The sequence below is a fragment of the Crotalus tigris genome, unplaced genomic scaffold (assembly GCF_016545835.1).
Source record: "Crotalus tigris isolate CLP2741 ecotype Arizona unplaced genomic scaffold, ASM1654583v1 scf7180000024340.7048381, whole genome shotgun sequence".
Taxonomy (NCBI): Eukaryota; Metazoa; Chordata; class Lepidosauria; order Squamata; family Viperidae; genus Crotalus; species Crotalus tigris.
Genome location: NW_024100510.1, coordinates 2,386,482 through 2,411,681, shown reverse-complemented (window position 1 = coordinate 2,411,681; position 25,200 = coordinate 2,386,482). Strand labels below are relative to the sequence as shown.

At 40.8% G+C, this 25,200-nt stretch overlaps 1 protein-coding gene across 2 annotated transcripts in view; it reads right to left on the bottom strand.

The window, feature by feature from the left end:
- The window catches only part of IRS2 (insulin receptor substrate 2), a 32,598-nt gene extending 16,762 nt beyond the window's left edge, over nt 1–15,836 (bottom strand). Inside the window, exons 1-2 of one of the 2 annotated variants that reach the window (XM_039326285.1) lie at nt 8,237–15,835; nt 1,565–3,647 (exon numbers count right to left, since the gene is read on the bottom strand). In XM_039326285.1, coding sequence (XP_039182219.1) covers nt 3,643–3,647; nt 8,237–11,561 — 3,330 coding nt within the window. In that variant the 5' untranslated portion in view covers nt 11,562–15,835 and the 3' untranslated portion in view covers nt 1,565–3,642. Of the gene's footprint in view, nt 1–1,564; nt 3,648–8,236 lie in introns of those variants that run through there. The other variant, XR_005554645.1, reaches the window with a different exon arrangement.
- Between the last annotated feature and the right edge of the window lie 9,364 nt (nt 15,837–25,200).

Genomic DNA, 25,200 nt, shown 5'->3' with positions numbered 1-25,200 from the left:
ATTTGCATTTATACCAATTTGTAGGCGATGATTCATATCCGGAAAAACATTCACAATGCATCAATATTTATTAAGCCTTGACAAAAAAAAACCCCAGAATAAAAATAGTCTGAGTGATATACCTCTAGGACAGGGGTTGGTGCCATGGATTTTTCCAAGGTGAATGCTTTGTTGAAGCTATTAAGCACTTACCTTCCCCTTGCTTGCCTGGATTTGCAAATATAATTTTAGTGTTGTGTTTACTCCAGAAGAAATCCCACCCCAAAGAGATTTGAGGTACAGCACAGTGCTTTACAGCTGAGCGATGCAATCTTAATTTCTTTATTAATTCCTACACACTTATAAAGGCATTTGGTCCTATGTAGCTTGGGACATGTGCATGCATACACACAAATTTGATCTGCAGTGTCGACAAGAGCAAGGAAGAACTCACTATTGTTTTTCTTGTGCTGGTAAGCAAGTTACATGGGTTAGGCTGACTTTGGGGTAGGCAGAGTTTAATTTTATATGTCTGTGGGGAGAGAAAAACAGCCACCGGCCAGAGCCCTTGCCAATGTTGCTGATGACAAATTGTGATGATGTTATAGCCAATGAGAAGAGAAGAACAGCATCAAGGAAAAAATGGATGGCTGAGTGAATGTCAGAGACCATGTTTGTGGTCTCCCCTCCTTAATCTTTCACAGAATCCACTGCGCCCAGTTTATGCTTGAAAATACATTATTATGCTGATTCTTAGAGATAATTGTTTTGCAGCATTTTTTTTCTAAAGTGATCAGAATTTTCTATGGTTGGTATAATGATGGCAGAAATGATGGGTCTCTTTGCACTTTGTAAAAAGTAAATATTTTATACTTAATTAAAGTTTAATAAAACAAGATTTTACAAATGAATATTTTATTAGATCAAAGATTTCTAGTGTCAAACCCTGATATCTGGATGAAATTGATAGTGGAATAGTCTTGGAGGAAGTTAATGGATTAGTCAGACCCCACCTCCTCCCCACGCACACTTTGTTCCCTTCCTTTCATTATGGTTAATCAAATTTTATCTGAATTTTTAACTGCATGGTATTCATAGTTTTAATGTTTAAATGGTACTATAATTGTAAGCTGCCTAGAGTCACCTTGGTGAAATGTGTGGCATAGAAGCCTAATATTAAACAAGCTATCAAACAGATAGCTATTAAATACAACTTCTCAAAATACAATTAAAATACATGGCTATAAATAATAAAAAGTCATTAAGATGAAAAAATATTAATTTCTAGAGATATTACTTACCCCACGTGGTAATACTAGCAGTTTATTTGCCAAAAAGGTTGTTGACAATCACTACAGAGATTGATGGGACAAAATATCTGTTTAAAAGTGCTGTTATTAATAAACCTGAAAGTATTTTCCCAGGATTAGAGTGCACATTTTCAAGCAAAAGACAGAATTGGTCATTTTTACTAATGGAGTTTTTGACTAGAGAAGTAGATTGAGCAAGAGGCTCCAAAACATAGCAGAAAAGTATATAATACAGAACATTTTTGATTTTAAAAAAAGAACAGGCCTTCAAGGACTTTAATGCTTCAATAAATAATATTTTATTGCATATGGCTATTAAGGATAGCAGCCAAGATCAGTAAAGACTAAAGACTAAATTTTAGTTCCACGTTTTCTGTTCCCCAGCAGCATCACTGATTATTTCTATATATATGGTGTGCATTGGAAGACACAGCAAGATAAATTAAGTATTTTGCCTTAGCACAATGCCAAGAAATATATTTACTATCTCAATGTCCAGAAACAATTATATTTCTAAAAAGAAAACACTGCTTATAACTGTTAATGTTACATAGCAAAAAATATTTTAAAATTTAAGGTAAAATTAGGCTGAATTTACAAAGACCCAATATACATAGCAAAGTGTTAGCAAATTTAACATTTATACATTTTGGTTTCAGATTGTAAACTAGATTAAGAATGTAATTATTTGCATATGCCTTGTGAAATGTAAATTATTGACAATGTCAGTATATATTCAAGCTTATTTATTTTAGAAACTAACTAAACTGATTATTATGGACTCAGGGACTTACTTTTCCCCCTGAAGTCATTAGATGCAGTGCTCCATTACTTGAGGACATGATATCCAGCTATCTTCATTAATTTAATTTATGACATTCCCCCATAACTTAATGCTTTCAAGGTGTTTTGGATCACAATTTCCACAACCCAAGCCAGCATGGGCATTAATCAGAATATTAGAAATTGCAGTCAAAAATTTCTGCAGAAATGTGGGGTAATTTTTTTTTTTTGCTTTTATTTGATAATTCCATTCTTCAACATATACTCTCCTCCCATTCCCTCAAAAAAAACCTTGAGTGAGTAGAGATTATATTCAGATGCATCGTTCTACAGAGTCTTCTGTCCCACTGCTCAGCATGAAAGCAGGAGAATTTTGAATTATCCTGAGCAATAGCTCAGTAAAGATAGAAAATACTGCTTCTGATGATGTTGTGTTCATTGCTTAAACACAGACAGTTGCTCTTAGTAATGATAGTAATACATTTTTTAAAAGTCTCTTGAATCAAAAATGGATCAGAAGCAACAAGAAGAGGACCACCAAAGCTTTGAAGATAAGATATGTAAAAATAGCAGCTCTGACACTGTTATTTTCAAAATACTGAATATGTATGTTCTTATGAACTATCTTTGGGAGACTGACTGAAAATTTTGTTCTCTCCCCAAATATTATGGTTTTTTTAATGGAAATTATTATTTCTTGTTGAAGAAAAATATTCAGCTTTACTGAATAATATGCTGAATTTTGTACAAAAGTTTGCCATCTTTTTGACATGTATTACCCTTCATTTCTAAATTTTAGTTGCAAGAAAATAAGCTAATACCAAGAATAGGCTGATAAACCTAAGCATACAAATAGGATAAAAGATCTCTGAAGTCTGCAAAACTTTAAAAGAAACTATCAAACAAATGTGTCAGAGGTATAGAGTGACATCCCAGTACAGTTTAATGGTACCAAGTTTTGCTGCTTCCAAAGCAGATCTTATATTTATCAGAAATATAGTGATAGAAATCTAATCTATCAAGCTTCATCTTGGCTTTAAGTTTTTCAGGTCCCATTTTCCATTTGCATGTAAGTAAAAGAAGCAGCCAGCCAGTAGCAGGGTTCTTGATAGATTCGGTAAGGCTGACAACTGTACTATGCCACTGAGAGAAAGGAAATGTCAGCCATCCTAAGCCACAATACAAATCCAGTTTGACTTTTAACTGAGGTAGTGCTGTAGAGGTTTGAAAATATGCTAGTAAACACCAAATTGTACTGCTGTAGCATGTGCAAGCAGAACCTCTTAACATGCTGAAGAGTAAGTACAGTTCATTGGTACTGAAAATGCAATGATCACAATCCATCAGCAGAGGTCCAAAGTCCTAAAAGATATCACGCTGAGCACAATGTATGCAAACAGTGGCACGGTGTTGCAAAAGATCCTGGTAAATGAGACAGGTTGCTTCTCCTCCAATAATAATGAAGAAATGTTCTGAAAGCTATGTGAAGTAGGGAGAAAAATGGATCTTATAGCAGCTTAAATCTAAAATGATGACAGTTCTATCAAGTATAAGGATGAAACTTGTTTCTTCATTCTGGAAGGGGGAAAAAATGAATCAGTAAGTTCTAATCAAAAGTAAGCAAAGGTACAGACTATCCTTATGTGCTAATTTACTGTTTTTTTCAATTACTGATTAACGTAGGCATAGCTGATTTCTAAATTCTAAGGAACTTCTTAGTTCTAAGGAACCTTCTTAGGAATTCAGAGCTGCTCCAGAAATATTAGCTGCCGCAGAAGATGCTGCACATCTAACATTAACATTACACTGCTAAGTTTCCCTTCAGTATCACTGCCACAATTCTCCTAGAACCAGGAATAGGAGATCAGACAAGAAACTATCCACTTCCTCTATTAAAGCTAGAATAAATGTAAGCAAGCAATTTTTCAGGGCACACAAAAGATTCTTCTCTGAATTATCTGAGCTCTTTACTACATGATATTTGGAAAAGAGAAAATGCAGATTTATAGTGCACTGGGCCCTGACATTCTCCTTCACAGTTTTCTTCTTGTTTTACTTTTAGAATAGAATAGAGCTGGAAGGGACCTTGGAGGTCTTCTAGTCCAGGCCCCTGCTCAAGCAGTCCAGCCCCCTGCTCAAGCTTAGTACAGTTTTTTTCATTATAGTTGCAAAGGACAATTTGATAAAGAAAAGAAATATGATGAATGTTCCAAGAGAGATAATAAAACAACAACCCAAGCAAAACTGGGTTACTTTAGAAACTAACTAAACTATTATGATATTAGGGACTAGAAATCATCCATTTCCATGGTTTGTAACAAAGTTATAAGTATTGGGACACCAATATTATGTATACAATGCATCAGGAATAATTTAGAAAATATACTTGGAATGTGTAGAAAGAAAATTGCATCATTCAGCAACTCTTTAAAGCAGCTGTATAATTTCTCAGCTGTCACCCAAGCATCATTCAGCTGTAATGATCAACCTATCAACAGACTGACTGAAAGCACCACTCATCCCATGGGTATCAAGAGCATTATGGAAGAGCAAGCAGCCAAACAGGTTGATAGCACTACCATGGACAAAAGCTGGCAGTATTGAATTTACTGGACTGAATGATGTTATTTTCACAATATTTTATAATATGTTTTCCTATATTAGAACTTCATGTTGTGAAGACTCTTGTGGTTGACTAGAGACATTGTGCTAGCCAGTTTAATTTACTAACCTCCATTCCTTAAGATAGTATAAAGTATGCCAGCATAAATTTACTCAGTCAAAATAACCAGACTGTGATGTACAGTGTTAACAAAAATTGAGAATGATGCTGTTTTAGTAATTTACTGTAGGGCAAGCTAAGGTGCAGTGATTGGTGCATTTTTCTGCTAATAGAAAAGATCTACTGATCCCTCCCCCTAATTTGGGCTGAGGCTGGGACTTGGAAAGGAAGCTGATCTGGGGGAGGAATTCCAGGAAAATAGGAGAGGCTTTCTTTCTAGATCTCCTGTTTTGTGTGTGGGGTTTTGGGGAACAGCAGTATCTATTCTCTCCTCCAAGATTCCCCACATGACTTTCCCATACTATGTGAGTAGACAGAGGTTGAGCAAAGAGTCCTGGTTCAGCAAGTGCCACCCCCATATGACCTATTGTAGGAAGCCATGGAAATGACTTTGGAGAAAGAATTGAAATACTGTTAGAGAAATACCAGGTTCAGAGGAAACGTGCATTAGGTCCAAAGAGGCAGAAGAGCATCACAAAGAAACTCAGACTCTTTTCACTCCTCTGGCTGAAAGAGGGAGAGAAGGAAAGACATGGGCAGACTTGCAAGATTCTGTCATTGCAGCCTTTCTCATAAAGTATAGTTCTGGTCCTCCAGCGGAGATTGCTTTCCAGTCTGATCTATTTGGAAAAGCTGACAACTGCCTACACACTGTGAGGAGAATCCAACAGATGCCCCACATGGTGTGATGGCTGGGTTACAACAGCTGCCATGATGCAACCCAATGGCATGACTACCAACAAGCTGTATGTGAGAGGTCCTCAGCAACTTGTAGGCAGTTGCTAGGAGCTGAGGTAGGAGTCCCCTAACACCAATGGGTAGTTTGTGAGTTGATTACTGCTATAATTAATATAATTATTATATTAATTATAATTACTGTTATAATAATTCTGCACATCTGGCAGGGCTGGTACTGAATGAAGTGGGAATTCCCCATGCTGTGTTGCAGGCCAATGCTGATAAGTTGCTAAGCACCCCAGCCCCTGGTTATATTGATAACTATGCTGGCTACTCATGCATGTTGATGGCTCAGATGATTACTTGCAAAGTTAAGGGAAGTTTCTGCTGGTTTAACCATTACTGAATCTTCTGACATGCATGCAGTAGAAAGGGGGTGGAAGTGTGCCCACCTGATAAAGGGCCAGCACGAGAGGGATATTCCCCCTCCCACTCACTTCCCCCATATTACTAGTTCAGTTACTGCCACATTTTGGCCAATAGAAGGTGAAGAAAAACTCTGATTCAGCTATGGTTTTGGCTCTGGTTTGGAGATGAGAGGAAAGGGCTCTGTAGCATTCTCTTTGATGTCTCCAACTTGACATAAAGTCATGTGGTCTGTGATCTTTCTGGCTGTGGTCATTTAGGAATCTATTTTACCACTGTATTAACTGTTTTAATTTCTGGCACTTTTCAGTGTTAGAAATTCAGTTACCTATGTATATATTGTCAAGATTCATAGACAAAACTAGGCATAAATGTCCATTATATAGTTCTTCCACTTTCAATGCAACCTTTTACTTATATCCACAGATTTAACCACATTTTCTTGCCAGCTATGAAACAACAATTTTTCTTTTTATTGGTTCTTTTTGAAGTACCATTAAATAAATGGTTGTAAGTTGAGGAATACACACCTGTTTTGTATGTTTTTAGCTGACAAAGATGTTTAGATATTCTAGATGTTAAGACACTTGTTTTATTTTTTGAGCTGAACTGAAGCAGAAAGTGCAGAGCTTAAAAATTACAGTAGACAAAGATTCTTTTAAATAACAAATGCACAGCCCTTAGTCATTTGGAAGTGACTAAAAACAGCATGAAATTGTACAGATTAGGATTGAAGAATACTAGGTGAATGCCTCAGTGTTTTGCTTATCTTGTGAAATATACTTGACCTTATCTGGTTCAGCAAGTTCAAAGAATAAACTTGAACATTGTTGAATCAAGAGGGAATTTGGAGGAGCAAAGTAACACACAGCTGGGGAAAAGGCAAACACACCAGATTTGATATTATTTTATACACTTTCAAGATCACGGTTATTTCAGCTCTTTATCGTTTACAAATTTTGTGCCAAACAAAATATAACTGCTGATTTTTGTGAGATACACCAAGGTTACCATTCCTGTTATTGATTACTACAGTTATTCTGTTAAATGCTAGCATTTTCCTTATGTTTTCCTTATTATTATTTGGGATGGGTATAATTTTAAAGTTAACATCAATAGATAACACTGAAAGTGTATTTTGTATCAACTATTCTAGGTTTCCATAACAAACAATTCAAATTTATAGACCTGTTATTGTTTGGGTTTTTTTGAAAGTTGCAACAAAAATGAATACCACTGCACATAAAAATAATGTAACTATTCCATAATAACTAACCACACTGCATTTATCAAAGTATCAGGAATTACATGAACTTCAACATTTGGGAGGGCACCAAAGTAATGATCGTGTAACCCTTGGTTAATAAATATATACACAGTTCACAGCAGTGGATGCTTGAGACCCATTTTTTGTCAACATCTGAATCTATTGGGTTTGTCTTTTTTTTTTAAAGGGCCAAGGAAGAGGACTTTTGAGCAGTCTTATTTTTTGATATACATTTTTGGGGTTTGTTTTACATCTCTTATATTATGTATGGGGTACATATTGTTCATTCATAGTACATGACATGTTTCTTTTTCTCTTGTGTTTTTTCTTCAGAAAAATAAATAAAAATAGTGCTACCATTCCATAACAGAGTAGAGCAATAAGAATTCCCCAATGGGAGAAAACATACAAGAGAGAGAATAAAAGCATGACTGATTTAAGATCTCTATAGCAAAATAAAAAGCTACATGGATAAAAATGTCAATAGCCCAATTTTATTTATGTTTACTCTGAATGTAGCTAGCTTGGCTCATCTCCAAAATCAAAACAGAATAAGACCTGGTCCATTAAGACTATGGTATCTAGATGGCAAAAATCTGGGCTTTTAATCCGGCAGCAAAGTATTCATCTTCCCTATCTCTGAACTCCCTCAAATACTTGTCCTGATGTCTGGTATAATATGGTAGCCCAAGATTAATATTTGGGCAAGAGTTCTCCTGAGGATATTGCAAATGCAGTGGATTAGATTAAAAAGTTGAAAAAACAACCTGGAAGAAGGAAGTAGTAAATGAGTTCTATTCTGCTGCCAAGAAAACTTCAAGGTCATATTTATGAAATCACCAGGAATCCAACTCCATGGTAAGGAGAATTTACCTACTTATTCTAAATTACATCCTTTTTCAGTAGGAATTAGTTTTAGAACTGGAGCATCAACATGTTACTGGACTAAGAAATAACAACACACTAGCTGAGACTCACATATTTAAATCTGGAGTAAGTGTGCAAACTCACCTTTCACTAAAGATGTTTTTTTCAGATTGTGGGCCAGAACATTTATACTGGCATAAGTACTGTTGATATTTCCATTGATAGGATACATGTCTTTGTACTCAACTTGGTCTCCAACTGCAAGATTACTTCCATGCAATGCATCAACAGCAATGTAGTTGAGGCCATTCTGGAAGCCAGCTGAGGTTTCCCGGCACATGGGGCTACTGTTCTGTTCCTCTCCCAAACCTTCATTTTTCCTGAGGGACACATTTTCTACAGAGGCAGAATTCTGCCGCTTAGGATTGTGTGCAAAGGAAGGAGAAACAGGAGTCACTGTGGTAGTAGATAAGAAAGTTTCTGAGCTGTGCCTTCGACGCCCCTGAGGATCAGCACGAATGACTTTGGCTCCATGATTGGGATCAAAAGAAGGATTAGCAAAGGCAAAAGCCTTCACCCCAGGAAGGGTAAGTTGCTTCATTCCAGGGCCAGAGCTAGTCACACAAGCACTTTCTGGCTTGTGTGAGATGGGCTGGGGTGGTGCGGTGGCAGTGTTAAAAATCATTTCTGCATAGTCACCAGCTTCAGAAGTTGGGCTGGAAAGGTAAGCCATCTGCATTCCAACCTTTAAATAATGCTTGTCTAGCTGCCCGGGGTTAGGGCAAGATACTGGCATAAGTATTTCTTCCAAGGACCCCAGAGAGATGGCACTTGTCTGTGGACCATCAAAGTCGAGGTTCATATAACTGGAAATCCTTGAGCCATTATGCCCACCTAAGCCAGGGTTAAGCAGAGAAGATACATCCTCACAGTCTGGCGCCAGTGAGTAGCCAATATCAACATAATCTCCACTGGAACTCTGAGGTTCCTTTAGAAGAGGCTGTTCATTCATGCTGGGTAGCAAAAGCCCCAGAGAAGGGTGAGTGGACTGGGTATTGCCTGTCTTTTGGCTGAAAGAGTTCTCAATTTGATTGTGATGCATGGATAAATGCACTGAAGTATTGTTGCATGGAGCAAGAAAGAATTTCCCTTTGGGGGCGTAATTCTGTCTGCCTGTTGGAGAGCTCATAAACACGTACTGGTCACTGTCCTTTCTCTCACCGTGGGAATCTGACTGCTGTTGGCATGCATGCAACAGGCTACCCAAGTAACCAGCCTGGTTTCCAAGCCTCAAAGCACTGAAATGATCAGTTGAGAGCATAGGTGAATCTGAAGCAGAAGGTCCATGCAAAGGGGGCAAAAGCAAAGGGGACATACTGATGTAGTCATTGTTGGCCAATCTCTCTTCTGGACTCTCTCCAGGCAGCCTGGTTCTGGTACCCCACATATGCATGTAACCACAATCATCTGGAGAACTCTCCCTGTTGATTTTGTAGGAATAAGACTGTGCAATCTGTTGTGGGGCTGACACACTGGTGGGATGCATAGACATATAGCTATCAGAATCAGTCTGCAATGACACGGCAGATGATATGCTGGGACTCATGGGCATATAGCCATCCTCCTTAGGCACAATACAACCTATGTGTGACCTATCACTGCTGATGCCACCACACCCAATGTCCACATCACAATAATCTTCGGGATAAGGAGTATAGGTTGTCTTTGGTGAATATCCCGCTCTTGAAAAGGTGGCCTGCATGAGTGTGTACTCGTTGAGGGAGGCAGAGGAAACTGGAGGAGGCAAGGAGCCTTGGTGTGCTGGTGTTGTCAAAGAGTAAGTGCGCTTCCTGGGAATCTTGTCCTCTCCACAAAGATATAGCTGGTGGTGGACAGGTTCCCGCTCCATCACAATGTAACCATCCAACTGCCAGCCAGGAGGAGTTTCAGGTGTGTTGCTATGGTGGCTTGTTGCTGAAGAAGATGAGAAAGGCAGTAGCTCTCCAGCTGGACTGGAGTCTATTTCCTCAAAAGTCATGAAGCCAGCTAGGTCACTGGGGGAACCAGAAGCAGAAGCGCTGCAACTAGATAAGCGCTGAGAGGCCAAGCTTGGCTCTGTGGTCAACTTTGGTCCCAGGGAGGAAGAATGCCCTAAAGCTAGGGAGCCACCAGAATGGATTGCTGTTGGCCCTCCTAGTGGGCTAGGGACCCTTCTGATTCCAAGGCGATGTGAGATTTGCCCCGTTTCGGGGCTCAGGGGGCTGCCAGACAGCGAGTCAGCCCTAATTCCATCACTCTCGCTGGCCGTCCGCACCCGGCTGCTATGGCTGCTGCTACTACTGCTGCTGCTGCTGCTGCTACTGCTACTCCCTGCTACAGTCAAGATGTCAGTGCGCGAACGGCGGAGGAGGCCGGTCTGGTTGGGGGGCAGAGGCGCCAGCGGGTGATGATGGGCGTGATGGCGGCGGCCGGGAACTGAGATGGGCCGGCTGCACATAGACGATAATCCCCCGCCGCCGCCCGCAGTCACGGCGACTGTGGTGGCGCCTCCGGACGAGGAGGACGAGGACTGGCTCTTGCTCCGCGGGCGGAACTCTACGAGCTCCCGCAGCGCCTTCATGGCCTCCAGGATGGTCTCGTGGATGTTCTGCGCCACCACCGAGTCGTCGGCTTGCATCCAGAGTTCCCCGGGCCCCGTTGAGGCGGAACGCCCCAGTTCCATGAAGAAAAAGCTGTCCGAGTGACCGCATCGGCGGATGTTCATAAGCTGCAGCGTCACGCAAGGCCGGTCGCAGTTGAGCCGCACCAGCCCGACCGTACGCGCCGCCAGGCACAGGCGGTGCACGCCCGTGAGGTTGCGGCTCTGCCCGAGTCCCTTCGGCTTCAGCGTCACCTGCCACACCTCGCTGTAGGCGGCGGACGAAGGGGGCCTGCAGCCCAGTTGCCCGTAGCTGAAGTCCTCGCAGGAGGCCAACTGGGACGGGTGCCGAGGAGAGCCCTGTGCCGCGGCCTGGCCCTCGTGAAGCAGCTCCGTGATCGCTTGGTACCAGGCCTCCTGCTCAGGCTCGCTTTCAGCCGCCAAGGCGAAGTACTCGTCGCGCGTGTAGAGGGCGATGAGGTGCTTGTGCTTGGCGTCGGCTCGTTTGTGGATATTGAGGCAAGCGTCGAGGGCAATGGTCCGCTTAGGAGCCGTGGACTTACTCCGCCACTTCTTCTCACTCTCGTAGTACTCCAGTCGGGCTGGCTGCTGCGGCGACGCCTCCTCCCCCGCTGCCGCCCCGCCACTGGGGGCGCGAAGCACGAAGAAGCGCTTGTGGCCATGCTTCTGCTTGCGAAGGTAGCCGCACTTGCGCACGCCCGGAGGTGGCTGCTGCTGCTCCTGTTGTTGTTGCTGGTTGTTGTTGTTGTTGTTGAGATTGGGGCCAGCCGAGGAGCTGCTGGGCGATTCCGGTGCGGGGGCGGTCGCCATCCCCCAGAATGGGACGGTATTCCAGGAGGGCGAGCCCCGGGCTTCCTTGGTGTGCGGCACCTGTCCCTGGTATCTTCTGGGTCTGCTCGTTACTGTCAACTCGCGCTCCTTCGCCTCTGTCCGCCCGAGGCTACTGCGCAAGCTCCGTCAGTTTCAGCACCACGGACGCAGCGAGTTACTTCTCGCACTTTGCTCGTCCCCGCGAAGAGCAAAACAACACGTGAACTGCCGGTTACCCAGCAGTTACCCAGACGCTCACCCACACGGAGGGATGGGGTTGCCGGGAGATGCCTCCTCTTGGCCTTTCATCCCACTGCGCTCCACATTGGGTGCCACACCGCGTAAAAGGCAGCTTGCTCCACCAATAGCGTGGAAGATAGAAGTCCCCCCCCCAGGCCTCTAGGATATTATTGGATTGGAGGCTGACGTCTTTTTCCTGCCACGCCTATCAGTCCCCCCTGGTTTTTTTTCCATACCTGTCTCTGCAACCGTGTTTCCGGGCAGAGCACCTCCTGCGCAGTGAGCTGCGGTTTCTGTCCTCAGGAAACTGCCTTGATGGCCCTAGCTCCAAGGGCGCTCCGAAGACCTAAACTCTAGATTATTTATTTTAGCATAGTTTGATAGAGCTGTACGTAATAATTTGTGTTTGGAGGCACGCACATACATAATAGAATTCATCGTAAATTACAACATCACGTGAAAGCTGGAATATTACTGGAATATTACAGCAAGCCATAATATGGAGGAAAGAGCAATTGGACATTTTCTGAAAGGACCAAGGAGAAAACGGAAGCTGAAAAAGGAAAAAAGATTTTATACAAATCTTCTCTTGCACTGAAACATGTCACTTACTTCAACTGTTCCTCCCAGGACTTGTTTCGAGATGCCTGGAACCATCTGGTTGCGGTCTTATTAATATTCATAAGTCAGTGTCATTCTGAATACATGGCATCAACAACTAGTTGCAAAATTTCAGAATCTGTTCCCCCCCTATTTTTTAAAAAAATTGGGTTGAACTGCTGTGCTGGCTCATAGCTATTAAACGTATTACTACCAAGCAAGAATAATTTCATCCTGGGGAAAAATCATTAACAACAAGAAGAAATACACACAAAGACACCTGTGTATGTGTATACCTTCAATAGGTACATACATATTTGTGCCTGCTGATTAGTGTTTACTCCTGTTGAGTTCCTGTAGTTTTCTTAAGGTTTTGAAAGTGGTTTTGCCATTGTCTCCTTCCTAGAGTTGAGTGATTGGCTTATAGTCACTCAGCTGACTTCATGCTTAAGACAGGATTCCTGCTTTCTAACCTGGTGCCTTAATCACTACACCAAACTATTAAAATAAGCCAACAGAAAATTGCCAAGGAGACTATTGAGCTGCTAAATGACAGAACATTAAAAATATGCTAGATAGTGCATACACAGTTAATAAAGTATTTGCTTTCATCTTTGTTGGGGAGGATATATAATATAAGTTTATGCCTGAAATAGTTTTTTTCAGGAAGAGAATCAAAGTAGCTGAAAAACATTAATCATATAATATGAAGTCATGCCTACTGCCAAATTAAAAATAAGGACATGCCGATATCCAAATAGTATTATCCTGAGAGTTGTTAAATAATTCTTTTGCAAAAACTAGCATTTGTTCCCAAAGTCTGTAAAGTGTGCAATTAAAAAAAAAAGCCAGAGAAGATACAAAATTATACACATGTTAGCTTAATGTCCTTGCTGCATAAAATGCTACAAGGTATTTAAAATAAAAACATTCAAATATACAGAAGAATGGGATTTACTAAAAAGGACTAAAGGAAGTTTTGTGTCACCTAAAGTTCAAATCTTTTCTAAAGATGTCAGTATTGAATCCTTGAGATACTTGATGGCAAACATGTGAGTTTTGAATACTTGGAGAAGTTCTTTTCTTTTCTTTTTCTTTTTTTAAAAATATTTTATTGATTTTTAAGAATTACAGTCTTTAATGCTTAGTAAACAACATGTTATCTGGGTTCAAATATTTAACATTAACTTCTTCAATATAAATCTGTTCAGTACTGCACAATCCTGTATTTTTTCCCTGATCCTCCTTTTCTTTCCCATATTTTTTCCATTTCCCCCCCATTACACAGTTACAGTTCTTGCTACTGTTGATGTGTACAAAGTTAGATATAAACATCCTCATCATATTTTACTAATATACAAATAATATCAATTCATAAATCAATATCCTGTTTTTCATGCTCTTCTTAAGGTTTGTTTTCCCACCAATATTTGAAATATCTTTGTCAGTTATGATTTTCTCAATATTAATTACATTTATATAGCTAAAAGTTTTATACCAGGCATCCTCTTATTTTCATATTTCCCATATCAAAAGAAAAAAAATGCTATTTTAGTTCTAAATCATATCTCTCATTATAAAAGTCTAATTATATCTAAGGGTCATCCATTCTTTTAATCATATTCAAACAAATATTTAAAGATATAATATCCCCCTCTAATCGATCAAATCTTCGATTATTTTAAATCTAACTCTTGCTTTCTTTCTTTGCCAAGTAGCTTTACAAGCCAGGGCAATTAAGTTGTGCAGGAGATTTCTTTCTATTTTTGTAAAAGTTTCTTGGCATGAGGAAAACATAGGGTATTTTTTTTGAGTTCCTTAAGCAACTCCCACTTTCCTTCTCCCTCAATTTCTCTTTTCATTTTTTGTCTCTGAAGTTGTGACATTTCCTCTATATTCCATTTTTTAAAATCTTCTTCCTTATCATCAGGTATATTTTGCAGATCTAAAAGGTAAAATGTCTTTTCCATTTTCATTGTTATCAGTATTTTATTTGTATGTGGTGGTTTATATTTCCCTTCTTTTATCTCTTTTGTCTCTAAGTCTATTTCCTCTGCTTCATTTTCTGATTTCTGGTTTATTTCTTCATACTTTGTAGTCGTCTGGAAATTTTCTAGTTCTAGATTTAAATTGGAGATTTGTTCATTTATATTATCTAAATTATTTTTAGTCTCATTATGGTTTCTTTTTATGTCCTCTTTGTATGTGACTTTGGTGAGTTAATTGTAGCATAGAGTATATGTCAAGCCCTCCCAGGCTCAACATACAGGAGGGGGGAAGGTGAAGGACAACACATTGGGGGAGAGGACAGCCAGAACCGGTTCCATGCAGCTCACTGTCTTGGCTAAGCAGCTCGGCGAAGCAGTTTGAGCGGCGGTGCTCCGGGGGGGCGCATTTGAACTGCCGGACAGCTGACAGGCTGTTGCTGTGCAGTGGACGCCGAGCGGAACACCGGACGATGTTGGGAGCCGCGCCCACGCGGTGGAGATGCTGGGACAATTAACGAGCGGCCGCTGGACAGCTGATGAGCGGGAGAGCTGCACTGTCAGGGTGGGACTTCCCAGAAGGCCAAAGATCACACAGACGAACAGGAGGGATGGGGTCAAGCTGGGACAGCTGCTGCGCTTTGGACTAACTACAGTCGGATGCTGATTGGGTGATTGGAGAATGGAGTTGCTGGCTAGTTGGGCCAGGGTGGGGTGGCACTGAAGCAAGTGCATTTAAGCTGCGCTGGGAGGCGATTGCTCCCAGTGGAAACTTTGTTCAGCAAGGATCTTTTGTGCTGTAAGTCTGTGCTGTTGCCAACGATGCCTTAAAGTAAACCTGCTGCTTCCTGAGTCTGTTTGCCTTTGTGTCCTTCTTTACCCAGGAGTCTGGTAGGATTGTTGACAGTATATTTCCTTCTGAAAGGTGTTTATTTTTTCTTGAGGCATCATTCCTGAAGATCCTCTAGTATCACCAACCTTAATAAGAATAGAACAAAGTTTCATCTAATTTTCTGGTCTTTATGTGTAGCCTTTATAATCCAATAGGTACCAGAATATGGGTCCAGTCCTAAAAGCAATATTTTGTAGTGATCTTTTGTCTCAGGCGTCCAAGAATTTTCAGGCAGGCAAAGTTGTAATCCACAATGTTCAAAGTGTTCAAAATGTTCAACCACCCTGAAGACAGCTCAAAAGTCTCTCCAGCCAAACGTAGTCAAAAGTCAAATTTTTCTTTCCCTCCCAATAGTTCTTGAGATTAAAAGTCCAAGCTCAGTAAGTGTTTATAATCGAAGAAGGTCAGGGTGATAAGTATGCCAAAATATTTTCCTTTATTGCTAGTTATTCTCCATTAAGCTAGGAGTCACCAAGCAGCCAGGAAGTTAGTTGTGGTGCTATACTCAAATCCACCACTAGATGTCATTCAAAATCCATTTTCCACTCTTAAGACAGGATTAATTTCTTATATTTCACTCAATTTTTTTTCAAAGAGAAAATCTTAACAATTATCTCAGTTCTCAAATTTATCCAAACTGTAGCTTTATGTTACTTCCACTTCGGTATTATGTATTTCTATCAAAGAAATTAAAATGCTGCTTCCATTCATGTTTGGAGGTTTTTAGCTACTTGGGAGCCTTTCCCAGGAAATTCAGTTTTAAAATAGTAAAGAAAGGATCAATATTCTCACCCAGTTCCAAACATGCTGTTTATGACTGCTAATTGGTGCTTTTCTTCTTTAGTTGTCAGCAGCTAATGGCTGGCCACAGAATGTAGCCAGTCTTTCCCCTGCCGGTTTGGAGGGCTTTCCTCAGATCAAACGGAAAGACCACCATCTCTCCATGATCAACAAGGTGCCCCTCCTTCTTCATTGTCTCTTCGGGGCAACTTTAAGCCCTTTTAGTGCCCCAGCAGGGTGAAATTGGGTGTGGAAGGCAGAGCCTTGCCTTTCTGCATCCATCTCACCGTGACACAAAACTGAAGAAGTCTGGAGAAGTTCTTTTCAATTTGCTTATAAGTGATCCAAAATTAGGGATGAGCAGTAAGATGCGAAGTTCAGTGATGACATCAAAAAGGGACTGTGAAGAACTCCCAAGAAATCCATTCAGATTGGTTGAAAGGACAAAAAAAAAATCATTGATACATTAATAGAATGTGAGATGAAAAAAGGGACCAGGAAAGGGATCTTGGAATCCTCACATATCAATGAAAAGCTGAACCTAGTGGATAGTTACCGTAAAGCAAGGCATAGTCTATGGTTCAACCATTAGAAGGGAAACTGAAAATAAAACAGGACTGCCTTATATAAATCTAGAGTGAGACTACACTTGGCGTATTATCCACAGTTCTAGTTACCAAACTGAAAAAAGAAAAGACATTGAATAATTTAAACAGTGTAAAAAAAGCAACCCCTCCTCAGAATTAAGTGGTAAAAGCAGTTCCCCCTCAGAAAATCTTGATTTGAAGTCTATATTATAATGTATGGTATGAGCAGCATACCTAGAGGTGAAGATGCTAACCTCCCATTTGGAAGGTTGAGAGTTCAGTCCTAAGTAGTGGCAGATGTTTCTCTCTTACGGTGCAAAGAAAACTGCTGCAAACTCCACGTAGGCATCAGAAAGGGTATCCAGCTAGTAAATGCTCAGCTCCATCCAGCTGCCCTGACTGTACCCTGGATTAAGAGATTACAGGGTTGTAAAAAGAATATATATATATATATATATATATATATATATATATATATATATATATATATGTAGGTCTTTGGTTGTTCGGGTTTTCTCCCACGTAAAATTGGAAGTGTCTTGGCGACGTTTCGACGAAGTCCCATTCGTCATCTTCAGGCTGGTGCTTTCAGCTTCGTGCTTCGAGCAGCAATGTGTGGTCTTAGCTGTTTCTTCCTTTTAACTGCCAGTGGGGGTATGAACTGATTGGGTGGGAGCTTGGCTGTGTTCTGATTGGGTGGAGGTGTGTTCTGATTGGTTAGGGGCGTGGCTGTGCTCTGATTGGCTGGGGGTTGGCTGCTGATTGCTGGGGGGTTGGCTGTGCTCTGATTGGCTGGGGGAGTGTTCTGTTGGTTGTGCTTAGTCTGAGTTGCAGAGCACAACCAAACAGAACACTCCCCCAGCCAATCAGAGCACAGCCAACCCCCCAGCCAATCAGAGCACAGCCAACCCCCCAGCCAATCAGAGCACAGCCACGCCCCTAACCAATCAGAACACACCTCCACCCAATCAGAACACAGCCAAGCTCCCACCCAATCAGTTCATACCCCCACTGGCAGTTAAAAGGAAGAAACAGCTAAGACCACACATTGCTGCTCGAGCACGAAGCTGAAAGCACCAGCCTGAAGATGACGAATGGGACTTCGTCGAAACGTCGCCAAGACACTTCCAATTTTACGCGGGAGAAAACCCGAACAACCAAAGACCTACATACAAATACCCGCGAAAACCTCAGAAAACTATATATATATATATATATATATATATATATATATATATATATATATATATATATATATATATAATGTAAAAAGTAGGTCAGTTTTCTCTTGTCCTAATGTTTGATGTCTATTTATATTAATATGAGGCAATTCAGGACTGCAAAAGCAAAATCCTTCTTTACAGATGCTTGGAAAGAAGTTTAAACTACTGTATGAGATTTGTGAGCATTAGATGTGAAGGCTCCTAATTTAGATGATTTAAAAAAAAATCTATAATGTCACTCTTCATGGATTTTTTTTTCATATAATTTAAAATCAAAGATCTTTCACTGAAACAGGGAAGAACTGTGTAGTTTTTCTAATTTGAAATAACCAGTGTGGATGCAATGACTAAAATGCTGGGCTAGGACGGGGTAGGTGGTGAGATCCAGGGAGATCCAGACTCTGCCATAAAATGTCACTAATGGATAACTTTGAGGCAGTCACTCTTGTCAGCCCCATAGGATTGTTATTAGAATAAGATGAAGATAGATCCTATGATTTTTTTAGATTTAAAACTTAATTTTTATTTTAATAGTAACATGAAATAATAGTTTCACCTTCCAGTATGATCCAAATTCAGGAATCATGGAAGATGAGGTAAGGATAAAACTTTATAGGTTAATATGGCAGATCATGTAACTCTAAAAGTTGTGGAGTCTAGATGAGGATTGATGAAGATTTTAAATTTTTGTTTAAAAGTTGACCTCCTTATAAGGCTTAGTCCTTCCAATTTAGGTAAATCCTCTCCATGCTTTTTGGAGGAGGAAAATGCTGCAGAGAAAGATATCCCAAATATTGATGGGAATAGACTGTACAGAGCAAAAGAGCTGCTGAAGCAGACTTACAGATAGGAATACAAAGGAGAAAAGTCCTCAAGTTGGGATCTGCTTACATTATCCTAGGCAGCATGGTATCATAACATACTGTTCTAAGGCACTGCCAAATGTTCTCTCTTGTGCCTTTTAATGCATTGCTAAAGTGAGACACTGCCCATGTGGTGAGGTGTGTATAAACAGCCTTTAAAAAAGTAGTACTATTGAGACAGCCAAAGTGGTATAATAGTCTCATTTCAAAAATTCCCAGGTGCTCTGGATGATTTTTATGTACGCTATCTACTTGCAGAGACACTTTGAAATTTGGTGGCAAGTTTATTTGACTTCGTTTGGCAATTTGCTTTGTACATATATTATATTTTAGCTCATTTTACTGTATTTTTTCCTGGTTTTTTTATGCCTTACAAGTTTAGATATAAAATAATGTAAAATAATGTCAGAATACTAATTGAATTTGAAAAATACTATTAAGGAATGGTTTGGAATCAAAGTAATTTGATTGTGGAAGTACCAGAGGAAACATTATAATCTGGAGAGTATCCAAGCATATATTATGAGTGGAATAGAAGTAACTTTTAAGACTGAGCATGAATGAAACATGATGGATGAATCTGGTATCAGAATAATCAACTTGAGACTGCTAGATATCACTTGTACTAAAACATGCAGATGCTGGAAGAATTTATGACACTAAGTAATTTGTTTTGTGAGCTTATGCTACACCTCAAATCATGGAGAAAAAAGTTATTACAAATGAATAGTTGAATGCAAGTATATTAAGGACAAACTACTGTGATAGCAATAAGCACTGAGTGAGTTAAAAAAGTAACAGTGAGTAGGGCAACAAAACTTGTCCTGCAATAAGCAGCATCACCCCAATGCTTTGACCAATCACGGTATGTACCATTAGGTCAGTATTGACTCTTGGCAAGTACATAGATAAATGTTGTCCAGGACAATCTGTTCCCAATCCACTCTTTTTGATGTTTCAGTTGTACGTCCATTGCCATTATAAGTGAGTCCATCCACCTTGCTGCTGTTTATTTTTTTCTTTTTTTCTTCCATATTTTCCAGCATTGTAGACTTTTATCAGGAAAATGTTTTGGAAATTAAATGAATGCTCAGAGAATAATACTGAAATTTAGGATGTGTGCAATCTGAATGGAGACTGAAAGTGATACCTGCTGTTTTAAAAAATATGTCTGGAATAAAAGTATCGCATTTCACATTAGATAATTTAGCTTAATGTTAGCAGCATTAGAAAATTATATCTGATGGAATAATTGCCAGGAAATAGATTTTATAACTTGTTCTGAGATTCCAGTAACTTCTCCCATTTCTAAGAACACAATTAAAGAATTGTGCTGGATCTGACAAAGGTTTAAGTAGTTTGTAGCGATGATCAAGATTCTGGACTAAAAAAATGAGAGACTGTGAGTGAGTTTAGTCCTTCCTAAGACAGGAAAAATGATTCTGATCCACTCATTCACTCTCAATTCAACCCACCAGCTGGATTGTTCTTCACTAGGCAAGAGGATGCAGTAGTTCTTTGTTTGTTGTCCCAAGCTGTACACATAAAGCAGAATACAAAACTAATAAATTTCCCTCCTTTAGTGGCCAACCAAATGCCTCTTGAAAGTGTAATAACACTTTCCTAGCTGTGTGTATCAGCAATTGATACTGAGAAATATAATGTAGCAGTGTTCATCTAACATAGCAACTTGTTAATCCTGAACCATGGTTTCCTGCTTTTGTCTAGAGTTCACATAATACATTAAGATATGATATAATAAGGATTAATAATGTATGGTTCAGCATATGAAGGGATACAGCCATTGGCTTAGCATTTTGTGTGAATGAAATTATAGTTGTCAGACTGCAAGAACTGACAATGACATTGTCAACATTGGAGTTGCGTATGAATAGTTTATTGTTCTTCACCTATGGACAGAATCTTACCAAATTAAAGCCACTATTTGCATAAATAATACTTTGGGAATAACTAGGGTGCAACCGTTTTAATCCTCTTCCTGCCAACCAAACTTTCCAAGTTCTCCTACCTCTTTGCCCTCTGGAAAGCAGCTTCTCCCTCCTGGGAATCCAGACTACATTCCATCAAATCAGTAGACATAACAAGATCTGCTTGGATATAAATTAATGTAATTAGCTCTTAATATGCTGTGTTGACACATCAGATATACAATCTAATCAACCTTTAGTATGCAATGCTGTAAATCCATCCTGTTTCTGATAGTGAAATAGTCTCTGTAGTTTATGTATTATCATACCTCCTTCATAGACTGCCCTCAATTTAAATTAAGCTTTTCCAAGCGGAAATGGTATAAGGGGAGAACTAACTGGACAGGAAAAAATAAAAGGAAATGTAAGAGAAGCATTGTCAATTTTGTTAAGTTCAGAAGATAACCAGCTTTCCTAAGCAAAGGTTTATACATTTTTCAGGAGGGATGTCTGCAACCGTTACATCTCCTTCCCCTATTCAGAGAGGCTTATCAACTGCAAGACATGAGTGTAAAGAATGATCCCTGTATAATGGATATGGAATATCTGTCATGGTTCCAAGAAACTCTTCAAAGAACTTTGAGGCATTGTTTACCTTAAAGAGCCTTTATTTTGAGTAGCATAACATCGACACTGCATAATCAAAGCTAAAAATTGAATTCCCCTCCCCTGAGCACATAGTATCAAAGCACAATTCCCTCCTCTAATTAACAGTCATAAATCACATTCCCCAATTAACTTGAAGCAGGGGCTTCCTCTCCCATTCCCCAGCTTGTCAATTTCTTATCAGCTCTGGTTATAATCTTGTTTCTCACACTGGGTCCAGTGTTGTTATGTCTATCTAGACTCTCGTTCACATTCCCTCTCCAGCATCATCTAACTCTAAAAGCAAAAGGTAAAAGATGGCTGCATTTCCATCTGTTGTCAATGCAAAAACATCCGATGTTAGCAGCATTGACATCCAGTTCCCTTTACAAAAAGGATAAATCCTGTAATATAAATAAAAGCACAGACTGGGGATTGCCTCTCGGTTTGTTAGGGTGTTTCTTATAGAACCTAGTAATGAGTCTATCAGCTTTCACATCGCTAGACTTCACCCAAATAGCTTCAGACAACGAATATCCTTTCCATTGTACTAAATACTGCAATTTCCCTTTAAAAATTCTAGAATCAAGAATACGCTTTACTTCATAGTGAGTCTGTCCTGCCACCACGAGGGGTGCAGGTGCCTTCTTAGGGGGAGGTCTTAAAGTGGAACCCCGATAAGGTTTCAACAGGCTGCAATGGAAAACAGGGTGAATTTTCCCTAGGAGCTTTGGGAGTTTTAATTCCACTGTGACTGAGTTAATGATCTTTACAATGGGGAAAGGTCCCAAGAACTTCGGTCCTAACTTCTTACTGGGTAATTTGAGCCGTAAATATTTAGTCAACAGATAAACCTTTTCCCCAACTTGGAATGAGGAGCCCTTTTTTAATCCGCCTGCTTTTTATATGTCTCAGAAGCCTTTTTAAAAGCAATTTTCATGTTTTTCCAAAGTTCTTCCCACCCATTCACCCATTGATCAACTGTCTGGGAAGCGGACGGCACCTGGGGATATTTGGGTATCAGATTGAAATCTTTTCCTGTGGCCACTTTAAAAGGCATGAAGCCAGTGCTGCTGTGAACAGAGTTATTGTCAGCCACCTCTGCGAAAGGGAGGTCAGTCCAGTTTGTTTGTTGGTAGTTGACATAGCATCTGAGATATTGCTCCACCATTAAGTTCACGGATTCAGGCCCCCCCCATTAGTAGCCGGATAAAAGCAGATGATAGACCTTGAGATGAACCAATTAGTTTAAGGAAACTTTTCCAAAACCTAGCTGTGAACTGCACCCCCCTGTCTGAGATTATTTGTTTAGGTGCACCATGCAGCTGGTAGATGTGTTTCAAAAACATTTTGATTAGTTGTTGGGCAGACAGAAGCCCTTTGCAGGCGATGAAATGAGCCTGCTTTGAAAACAGATCTATCACAGTCCAGATGATTGTATTTCCTCTACTTTCAGGTAGATCTACTATAAAATCCATAGCAATTTCTTTCCATGGTTGGGAAGGGTCTGCCACTGGCTGCAAAAACCCAGGGGGTTTCCCTGGAATTCTTTTCATGGTGGCACATACAGCACAACTCCTAACATATCTTTCCACATCCTGTTTCAAACCCAGCCACCAGAATAGCTGGCGGATGAGGTGTAGTGTTTTAAAATATTCAAAGTGTCCAGCCTGTTTCACATCATGGCCATGTCGGAGAGCATTAAGGCAGAGGGTCTCTGGCAAGTATAACTTTCCCCCCTTGTAAGCCAAATCATCCCTGCACGTTAGGGATGTTTGATTGTCTTTGAACTATTGGTCGGTGAGGAGCTCTTGTTTTATTTTCTATGCCCCAGAGTCATCAGGGTTAGGGGCTCTTGAAGGTGGGACTCTGTGCGGCGTGAGTTGGGAGGCTGTTTGTGGATTGGAGATAATTGCCTCATTAACCTCTTCATGCTGGCTTTTGTACTGGATAGTACTGCAGTCTGGATAGAGCATCAGCTAAGAAGTTTTTTCCTCCTGGTATATACTTTAAAGTGAAGTTAAAATGGTTAAAGTACTACGCCCATCACACTTGTTTTGGGGACAATTTGTGGGGAATTTTCAGCACTTTTAGATTTTTTTGATCAGTCCATACCATGAAAGGCACCTTCCTCCCCTCTAGATAGTGCAGTGATGGCGAACATTTTAGAGACTGAGTGCCCAAACTGCAACCCAAAACCCACTTATTTATCGCCAGGTGCCAGGTGGGCATGGCTCACTGGATGGGCGTGGCTGTGGTGGTCATGGCAGATTGGGTGGGTGTGGCCAAGCTGGGTGTGATCACCTCAATGTTGCTTGTGGGGAGGGATGCCTGTGGGGGCCAGGCAAGGTTGGGGGAGATCCAGGGGGTCTCTGGCAGGTGGGGTGGTGGGCAGGAGGCTCGTCCTGCGGAGTGAGACAAGGCAAGGCGAGGCAAGGCAGGGTGGGGATGCCATTGTCACAGTGCAAGGTGAGGCAGGGGCCGGGGCAGTTGCTGCCTGACACCATTGGCCCCTGCACATAGAGGCCAGTGAGCGCATGGGTGCTGAGATGCATCCAGCCATGTGGGACCTTGGCAAGTTAGCGGGTGGCTGGTTGAAGAGAGATGGTTGCCATCTCCGGGGCATGGCGTGTGTACCCACAGAGAGGGCTCTGAGTGCCGCCTTTGGCACACGTGCCATAGGTTCGCCACCACTGAGATAGTGTTTCCAGTTTAATAGAACCCAGCAGATTGCAAACACCTCCTTTTCCCACACAGCCCACCTCCTCTCGCACTCAGTGAATTTTTTCGAGGTGTAGGTGCAAGGTTTTAAGGTTCCACTCTGGTTCTTTTGTAGCAGTACAGCTCCAATGGCCATGTCGCTAGCATCGGCTTGAATTACAAAGGGCTGCCCTGGGCAGGGATGCTTTAGGACTGGTTCAACAGCAAATAGTCCATATTAGTGGTTGGCCTGGTCATGGCTTTTCTCCCACTTGTCCTGTTTTTAGTAGTTCCGTAAGGGGTAGGGCGATTTCGGCAAAGGAGGGGATGAATTGCCGGTAAAAGTTGGTGAATCCTAGGAAACTCTGGAGCTGTTTGCAAGTCATTCAATTACAGCTTTCACTTTGGTCGGGTTCATTTCAATGCCCTCACTGGAAATTCTGTAGCTAAGATAATCCAATCGGGTCTGTTGAAACTCACATTTTGATAGTTTGACATAAAGTTTGGCATTCAACAGTTTCCTTAGCACTTCTCTTACTAGTTTTACATGGTCAGTCATATTTGTGCTGTATATCAGGATGTCATCAAGATACACCAGAACCCCTTTGTATAAATCAGTGGTTCTCAACCTTCCTAATGCCGTGACCCTTTAATACAGTTCCTCATGTTGTGGTGACCCCCAACCCCCAATCCAGCTGGCCAGGGAGCAGGGGCAGGAAGGCTGCTCCGCCGGCTTCGCCCAGCCTGGTTGGAGAAGCGCCATTCCTCTCTCTCTTTCTCTCTCTTTCCTCTCTCTCTCTTTCCTCTCTCTTTCTCTTTCCCCTTTCTCTTTCTCTTTCCTCTCTCTCTCTTTCTCTCTTTCCTCTCTCTTTCTCTTTCCCCTTTCTCTTTCTCTTTCCTCTCTCTCTTCTCTCTCTCTCTTTCCTCTTTCTCTTTCTCTTTCCTCTCTCTCTTTCCTCTTTCTCTTTCTCTCTTTCCTCTCTCTCTTCTCTCTCTTTCCTCTTTCTCTTTCTCTCTCTCTTTCCTCCCTCTTTCTCTTTCTCTCTTTCCTCTCTCTTTTCCTGTTTCTCTCTTTTCTCTGTTTCTCTTTCTCTCTTTCTTCTCTTTCTGTCTTTTCTCTCTTTCTTTCTCTTTCCTCTTTCCTCTCTTTCTTTCCTCTCTTTCTCTTTCCTCTCTCTCTCTTCTCTCTCTTTCCT